Source organism: Raphanus sativus, chromosome 6, assembly GCF_000801105.2.
Source record: "Raphanus sativus cultivar WK10039 chromosome 6, ASM80110v3, whole genome shotgun sequence".
NCBI lineage: Eukaryota > Viridiplantae > Streptophyta > Magnoliopsida > Brassicales > Brassicaceae > Raphanus > Raphanus sativus.
Window position 1 is genome coordinate 618,174 of NC_079516.1, and position 9,397 is coordinate 627,570.

At 32.7% G+C, this 9,397-nt stretch overlaps 1 protein-coding gene and 1 long non-coding RNA gene across 3 annotated transcripts; one reads left to right on the top strand and one right to left on the bottom strand.

Moving 5' to 3' along the window:
* Positions 1 to 2,446: 2,446 nt before the first annotated feature.
* LOC130496482 (senescence associated gene 20-like) lies at positions 2,447 to 3,323 on the bottom strand. Its single transcript, XM_056988557.1, has one exon. It carries the CDS (start codon positions 3,076 to 3,078, stop codon positions 2,764 to 2,766), a length of 315 nt encoding a protein of 104 aa, XP_056844537.1. The 5' UTR covers positions 3,079 to 3,323; the 3' UTR covers positions 2,447 to 2,763.
* A 2,325-nt stretch (positions 3,324 to 5,648) lies between these two features.
* On the top strand, positions 5,649 to 6,947 carry LOC108811054 (uncharacterized). 2 transcript variants are annotated; one of them, XR_008935160.1, is made up of 3 exons: positions 5,664 to 5,785; positions 5,860 to 6,000; positions 6,386 to 6,947. It is a non-coding gene; the product is annotated as an uncharacterized LOC108811054 (long non-coding RNA). The 2 variants fall into 2 exon arrangements; XR_001943220.2 differs by lacking the exon at positions 6,386 to 6,947 and having other exon boundaries at positions 5,649 to 5,785; positions 5,860 to 6,132.
* Positions 6,948 to 9,397: the final 2,450 nt, after the last annotated feature.

Here is a 9,397-nt window from a genome sequence, read left to right on the forward strand (position 1 = left end):
TCAATTAGGTTAAGGTTTTTATGTAAATACTTAAATGTTTTAAGGACAAAATGGTAAATTATGTAGATAGACGCAGAATTTAAGTCTCAGCCGCTGATTTTATCGGCGTCCAGATTTTATTAACGCATTGACGCAGCGTCTAGACGCAGCCGCAGCCGCAGGTATCTGCGTCAACCAAACGAACAAACTTTGTGAAAAAATAGCCGCTGTCGCAGCCGCTGCCGCCCTGCGTCAACCAAACGAACAGCACTTATCAAGACTTGTCCTTGGTTTTGTCTCAGTTTTCTCTTCGATGGGCTTTTTGTGCTGTTGCATGTTTGCTTCAAGTGGTGTCGAATTTGTTGTCAGGAGGAGTGCTTCTCGTTGTGGTTTGTTTTCAACGGTTCGGTTCATGTGAATCGTTGATAGTCTCTGTTCCGGTTTCTCTTCATAGAAGATGGAGCTCCGGGTCTTTGTCAACATGCCAATGGTAGTCGATTGGTCAAAACCAGTGTCTCACCTCGTCTACCCGGGTTTGCTTTCAAGTGGTTTATCTCGTGGCTCTTGTCAGTTTCTAGAGCAGAATATTGAGATCCATGTTGAAGTTTCACCCTCAATAATTGGGCTGTAGTTGATGCGCTTATCTCTTCTCCTCCTGGTTTCAGTTTTCTTCCTCTACTTGGGTGTCTTGCTGGATTTGATCTACTTATGATAGGTTGTACTTCTAAGTTATCAATTACTGTTGTTGTTTATTTTCTGTTTCTGGGGAATTGTCATATTCCGCCGGCTTTGGACTCCGGGAGTTGTTAACTCCTGGCTTTGTATATCTCCTTGTGTTCTATGGTTTGGTTTAATGAATATAATCTTTCAGTGTGAAAAAAAAAAAAGATACTTTTGTATATGTCAAGGTATAGGACTTTAATCTAAAATCAACATCTAGGGCTATTCTTGCCCCTAGTATAAATTGTAATTTCCCCTGAATGTAGATTGGCGATTCGAAGAAAATATGTCGATTTTCATTATAAGAAAACGCCAATCTACGTTAGATAAGATTTCTACATCTCTTAGCGGGTTTCTTATATGCATTTTATTCAAAGTAAGATCAGAAAATGAGTTGTAGATTAGTGTTTTACACATCAGTATCAGATTGTATATTGTTGACTCTTCATTTTCTGTACTTTAGATTTGTCTACTTTGGAAGCGCTTGATCACTTGTATATAATCTTTAGACTTTTACAACAAATTGATGAAATCACTTGTAAATATAGTAGATAAGCAGTTACGTTAATGGATATTGGGCATGGGACATTACCGAAAACACATCTAAGTTCGATGAATGTGCGTCACTGCATCATGATTAAATTGGTTAAATAATATGAAATACGCCAATGTATACTTTTTCTTGTTTTATCTTCCAATTGATTAGTATTTTTTTCCTCTTGATGTCGTTTTATTGCCACACCATTTGACCAAACGACGACAAAAGAGAGATAATGCCTGTCCACGTCCACACAAAAAAAAAAGACGCAGGAGTGACCTTCCTCGTTGCTTCCTCTGAAACTTGGGGAATTTTCAAAAATACCACTTTCAAGGTACCATTATTCATCTTTACCACCACTAAAGACACATTTTCAAAAATACCTTATTTATTAAAATGGTAAAAACTCTTATATCTTTGTTTTTATATGCATTTCAAAATTCTAATCCCAAATTCTAAATAATAAATCTCCAATTCTGAACCCTAAACCCAAAATCTTCAACTCTAAACCCTAAACCCTAAACTATATACCCTAAATTCAATATCCTAAACCCTAAACCCTAAAGTCTAAACTATAAACCCTAAATCCTCAACTCTAAACCCTAAATCCTCAACTCTAAACCCTAAACTATATACCTTAAACCCTAAAACATCAAATCTTAACCCTAAATCCTAAACCTTCAAATCTAAACTCTTCATTAAAAGTAGTGGTAAAAGTGGTTAGTGTAAACATGAAAAGTGGTACTATGAAAATGGTATTTTTGGCAATTTCTCCTGAAACTTTCTCTTTCCCAATTAAACTTTTTTGATGTTTACGTTGCGTCCACGATCATAATTAATAAAACTATATATTTATTTCACCAAAAAAGTTAACGTCGTTAAATCTCAACAATTTCAAAGATCCAAATCATAAAATTGGTTAATTCTTATCTCAACACATCAAACTCCCCAAATAAACTGAATCCAATGCATATAATCCTCATTATAATGTTTATGCGTTGATTTGATGTAGAATAAGGTACATAAACTCAATTTTAATATCTTTGTAAACTCAATTTTTTTATCCAAACTAAAAATCAGTGAAGCCACAGACACATTAAAGGCATGCTAATCCACTCAGAGATCATATGAGCCAAATGGGCAGCTTTTTATATTCTTTTTCTTGTCGAGAAATGCACAACATCTCGTATTACTAAAATGCTGAGCGAATATTATAAGATCCCAAACGCACATTTTTATTTCAATTATAACATAACCAAACGTTACATCAGACACAACGGCACAAGCCAATTTGGGTATCCCCATGTTTGCTGTAGCCACTAAAATACAAAAGCACGATTATAAAGCAAATTTAAAAAAAAAACAAATGAAGAACTAGCGACAGCCAAAACGCAGCCCACACCGCGTCTTCAACCGCACAAATCCTCACATAAACGACAAACCAACCAGATACCGACACGTAAGCAGCCTTTATTTAGTTATTAGTCCACGTGGCTGTTTCCTTACCGAAAATACTGACCAAATCCTCAAATCGCGAGAACCAGACCCGGGACGGATTTTCCCGCCCGACCCGAGAACTTGCTTTCCCACACGGAGGGGCAGTGCGAGCGCGCAATCTCGGTAGACCTTCCGGAGACGACGCCACCGATCCTCGTGACGGTGAGAGAAGTGTTCGAGTACTCCCTCACCTGAGCGATTATCCCATGCGACACGGTCCAGGCGTGGATCCAGGAGACGGAGCTAGCGGCGTCGCAGCCCTCGGCGATGACGGTTGATCCGAAGGAGACGACGGAGAGAGGCACGAACTCGAAGGGAGGAGAGGCGCCGGTGAGCGTGCGCATCAAAAACTGGTGCGGCGGAGGGCCGTGGAACCAGTAGTCGAGATCCGGGGTTAGGATCCGGTGAACCGATTCGACGTCTCGAGATCTCAGGGCGTCATACAGCTTCAGAACCACGTCTCGGTTCTTGGTCTCTGAATCCGCCAGAGTATCCAGTTCTTGGCGAGTTTCTTTGAATCGTAAACTAACGCGAGGATTAGGAGATGATGAGGAAGAAGAAGATGAACGATTCTCAGTTTTTTCAAAATAGATTTGATGAAGGTCTTATATAGGAGGTGCAGGCTGGGGTGTGATTCTGTGCGTCCCATCCTACTTTAATGTTCTTGGATATTTAGATGCCGTGACACGTGAGGTTTTATGATTAGTCTGGTATGCGGGGCCCGGTGATAGCCAGCTTTTGTTAACCCCACGCATAATTAGGTGAATAATTAATAGGTTAATTCAATTTTGCCGGTGGTAAATATCTTGACTTATTAATTGATTTGAGAAGTAATTGATTTGAGAAGTTCTCTTTTTTGTCCTTTTTGATTTTTTTTCAAACTTAAACTTAGAGCATCATTATTGATAAAACTTTAAATAATTTTTAATAAAATAAATAAAAGAAAGAGGAAATGAAAAGAAAGACTGTGCAAAAACTTTTATTTGAAAAACAGTTTATTTCTTATGTTTTTCTTGTGTCAAATTTTCAATAGTTATTATTTAAATGTTAAAATCTGATGTGGATACAATAGTTTTTTTTACTAAATTTAATACAATATAGTTTTAACCAATGTTTTGAACAGTATATTTTAAAATGAATCAATTAGTTTATTTAAAAAATTAGGGATATCTAAAACCCCGTAAAAAGTTTTGAGTAATTTAAAAGAAGATATACAATATATTGATAGATTTTTTATTTTAGATATTCAAATAAATAGTAAAATAGATCTAATTCACAAGGAAATAAGTTAAAATATAATAAGGTCTCTTATACAGTAGACTCTGGTTACTTGACGTTTTCGAAGTCCACATACTACTAGAGCACAATTTTTTTTTTTTGTAACTGGCTTGCAAACTAGAGAACTATTTTAACTGGTTAGTTCTTGATAGTTTGTCTGTACCCACTGTTTTGGTGGAATTCCACGTAGATTATTGATTAACAAAAAGATTTAACATATAACAAATTATTTGTCTATAAATTATCATATTTTTAGTAAATGATTGGTTTTAAAATTTTAAGTAAAAAAAAAATAATTTTTTTTTTAAGTAATATGCCAAAAGAAAAACGGTATCGACGATTGTGTTGGCCCCGACAACCAATGGCAGAAGCTTCCAAGGCACTATAGTGCACAATCACCATGAGAGATGGCGTGTAGAGTGTCCACGTACAGCAGAATGGCCACCTATGTCCGTCTAGACAGTCATGACACCATGACACGTCCGAGTCCTTATTGTAATACATTAATTTGCATCTCATATGATAAAAAGGGGTAATAAATTGCCTTTTATTCGACTGTACATTGTCTTATGTCTTATATTATTCGATACATTGTTTCTAATAACATATTGATATAACACAAAGAATTATTACTGGTCTAAAAGACTTCAATTTCCGGTAATAAATAGCCTCTTAGCTATTGTGACAAAAAAAAATAGCCTCTTAGCCAAGCCGCACAGTTGTTTAGATATCGCCATCAAAATATAATTGCGGTCAGTAATGGTACATCTTTTCATAAATCTATAAATTAGACTATTATAGACTTGTAAGGCAAATCAAAGTAAACGTCTAAAATAATAATTCTTGAATTAGATAACAAGTTGATTACACAAGAAAGTGAGAAACTACAAAAAGTTGATTACACAAACAAATAAACTAATACGTTAGTGGATTTCCGAAGCGGCCTCCACGAAAACAACACTTGTGAAAGCGACGCATAATTCCTATATATTGCATAGTGATAGGAAAACTAGTAAGTCTAAATTGACAATTTGTTATATTAATATATAATTATAACATTTGCGAAAAAGTTTATTTAATCTTATTGTAAAGTAGATGCAAGTAGATCAAACTGCCAGTCTTAAAAGTAACTTTAGGCGATAGATATGTGAAATACATTATGAAATCCACCGAGATTATTAACAAACCCGGACCGTATCAGAAAACCATTTGAACAATATTCGTTTTTTAATTTGCTAACCTTAGTTATTGACTTATTGTCTCAAGAGGAAAATTACGAACATTGGCAAATTGTATGTATATGTGTAATTGTATGTCATGGATGGACGATAAAATAATTGTTATCGTGTTACAACCGAATCATAAACTGGGCCTTAAATTTTTATAGGCCACAATATAAAAAAATAGTTTACTGGCCGAGCAACATCTCTATTTTTTGTTGACACGGCCCATTAACATTTCTATTTGACTATTTGTAAATCGGTGTGGTGTAATAGTGTATAGTCATCAAAGTTTTAATCGTTAGCGTTTATCAGACGAAAACTTCGTGGTGTTTGTAATCCTATAAAACGACGCTACGTCTCATATCATTAACGTTAAACTACACACATGTTTTAATCCACTGGATAATGTGTACTCTCTGTTTCTCTTCTCTCTCCACTATATGATAATGTGTCTGATAGTGAGGAGCTCTGCTTCTGGGTCTGGTGGAAACGGAGACGTTAATAGGGTTTCTCCCAATCCAAGGCTCCAAGCAAACTCCTTATGCAAGAGGTAAACTTTCATTAGAAAGCTCGGAGCTTTTATGAAATTTGATGAATTTATTGGTGACTTTGATGAATTTTTAGGTGACTAGAGCTGAGTATGGAAGGTTTTGAGGCTTTTATAAAGTATGGTCCTCTCAAAGTTGATGTGATAAGAGAGCTTTGTTATGTTGTGTCCATTAGCTTCTCTCTTGAAAGAGCTTGTTATGTAACTTGTTAGCTACGGTACATTACTCTTCTTGTTTGTCTCGATGATGATGTCCTATAATTTAGAACCTAGGTTGAGTACGATTTCTTTTTCTTATTGATGGCAGAAGTATTGGTTTATTGCTTCTATAGATGATGCTTTCATGTTAACTGGTAAATCTTTAAAAAGGTCTATCGTATAGTAGAGTACTGGAATTTGTTGTTTCTTTCCACTTATGGTTTCAAACTTTGTAGGCTGATACTCGAAGTCTGAAGTTGGATGCTTTTATCCTCTCCAGCCTTTACATGTTTTAACCAAATATAATCTATTTTCTTTCTGCATGGAAAGAGATATCGTACAATATCTGCTTATATTTAACATTCGAGTTCTCTACTTACACGTGTATATGAAGCTGTTTGGCAGGAAAGGAAATAGTAGAGGAAGATGACATCCAAAGACTGCATTTAAGACAATATCTAAGGTGTTGTTTTGGGAAAATAGCAAAGGGAAATCCATAGATTGAAACTCAGGGTATCTGAAATATATTACCACAATCTTTAGAGTACGTAAGGTCTTTCTTTATCAATCTTTGTAAGTGCATGTTTTTTCTTTGGGTTCCTGGTTGTTTAGCTATCGATATTTTTAGCTCACAGAACCAAAAGAAAGACTTAAAGATTGGCTTGACGCTGTCACAACTGCTCGCTTTCCCTGTGCTGTTGTCTTAAATCTAGATCGGTAAAACATGATCAATGTTCTTTGAACGGATGGGACTTCAAAAGTACTTCCAGGCCCAGTAATAGCTTTAGGGAATCATCTTGATTACTTTCTGTAGATAAATTGTTATATCTGCTGATACTTGTATTCATTCTCCGTTTCAAAGTTAACGCCAAGTTCTTGTCGTTATGGTTTATATGTATTTGGTACTAGGCAGGAACCGGATCCATCTAGTGGGATTCCAAACTTATATTTTCCCTTTTCTCTGGTGTTTGGCTGCTTCAAGATTAAAGCTTTAATCTCATCGCATTATACATGTTTTTTAGTTTTATGGATTTTCATGAGAAAGCGATGGGAAAGTGGACCTAAGAAACATTCTTGGGAGCTTTGGACAATGGCATCAATGGTGGGATGTTGAAACCGAATCAGATACCTTTAAAGTAGAACCCAAAAAAGACAAAAACTGAAATAGTGACTGTTCAGGCATAAGTGATGAAACTGAAATATACCCATTTGCGTATTAAAAACAACCATATTTTGATCATTGGAGGTTATGAAGTTCAAGTTTTCACTTACTCCATCTCTATGGTGTAGAAGATTATTAACCGAACATTTCCAGCTGAACCGGAAAATTTGGTTAAAAACTTCGGTTCAATTCAACAACTGAAAAAAAAGTTTTCAGTATGATTCGATTCGGCTCAGTAATTAGTTAGTTTATTTTTCAAAAAATGATGATTTTTTTTATTTTACCAAAATTCTAAATCAAAATAACGAAAATCCAGACTGAAAAACCAAAAGTTTGGTAGAAAATTTTGAAACCGAATAACCGAAAACTGAACCGAACCAAATTTCTTTTCGATTTACTTTGGCGAAATTTCAACCGATCCGAACTAACCGAAAAACCGAACCTGCATGATTAATTATGGCTACACAATCTTGAGTTCCTAGTCTCATGAAATGTTTTATAACGTCGAAATAGCATTTATATAAATCAGGTCATATTAAAAGAGAATGATTAGAGAATAAGAAAAAGAGATCGTCCTTTTGAGAAATGGATAAATGTAGCAATTTGATTGTTACAAGTAAACCTAAAAGAACCTTTGATTCACACTTCGAATTTGTTTGACATGTGCTCTATTAGTTGTCCTAGTAGGTACTCCACAGAATCGCATAAATTTTATTAAGAATCTTTTCTCAATTATATTTAGATTAAAAATTAATTATTTCCTCCGTTTCATATTAAGTATCGTTGTAAAAAAAAAAATTCGTTGTAAAATAAATGTTGTTTTAGCATTTCAATGCAAAATTTATTAATTTTATTCTTCGATTATTTTTCTATTGATTGAAATATGAGTTGGTATATAGGTAATGATGTTTTTATATTGAAAATATAAAAAAATAAATGATTTTTTTAATCTGTGTACAAAAATATAAAATGAAACTTAATATGAAACAGAATAAATATTAAATAATTAATATATTAATTCATTTCTGCATTTTATTGGCATGGATAAAAGAACGAAGAAGAAATGTGGGGACATGTTTTGTACACTGTAGTACTACTAATTATATTCAGAGATTAAGATTTGCGCTTTACGCAAAATATATATTGTATATTAAAATATTTTTATGTACTATTATATATTTTCATTCTTTTATATATCATTAAATAATAATAATAAATATATTAAATAATTGAAAGATCAGTAACTATTATATATATTCAACCGTCTTTTACCGTTCACACGAATATAAAGCTACCAATTTAGTTTGTAAAATCCTATAAACATTGCTGACAAAACACAATTGGTGCGAATATATTAATCTAAACAATTATTATTTACAATCATTTTATTGTAAATAAATAAAAAATATTTTTTATCTTTTATATGATATTTAATTAAATTTATTGTTATTAACATAAATGTATATGATATTTTTAATATGACTATATATTAAATAAAACTTCATATGCATATGGTTTTATGATCATTTGTATTTCTTATAACATTTTTAAATATATATATATATATACTAATCTAAATATCTATTAAATAAGATTTACTACTCATATAGTTTTATGAAGATTTGTGTTTTGATATTAAAAAAGAATTTTAAGTCATTGATCATAAAAAAATAAAGTGGGATTTTTAACAGTTTTATTAATTTTATAGTCATTTTTAAAAAGTAAAAAGTAAAAAATTAAAAATATACATAAAATAGAAATTTTATTATATGATTAATGTGATTGATTATTTTATTTTATAATATAAAACTAAACAAAAATTATAGAGGATGTAAAAATGTTTATAAATCATTGTTATTTAAATCACTAATTGTCATATATATTTTTATCAAATTAGGTGATTATGTATCTTTTATTTAAGGAAAAAATATAATATATTTTATACATCAATACTAGTTCTATAGTTAATGTGATGAAAATAATAAAATATACTATATAATTAGATAGATCAAATTATTTTCTAAAGATTCTAAAAATCATATTCGCCATGAAGTGTGTTATAGCTTAAACGTTTGTAATGTTTCTGAAATAATATATGAATGTTCTTTGAGAGACTTCATATCCCTTGTTCCATTGTGTCATTAGCTTAAACTCGTAATGATTAGATTCTCCAATGTCCCAACTGTCATTAGTGGCTTTTTGTTAACATATTTTTTATGCTTTGAAAAAGTTTCAAACACATTTTAGGTGAGTGA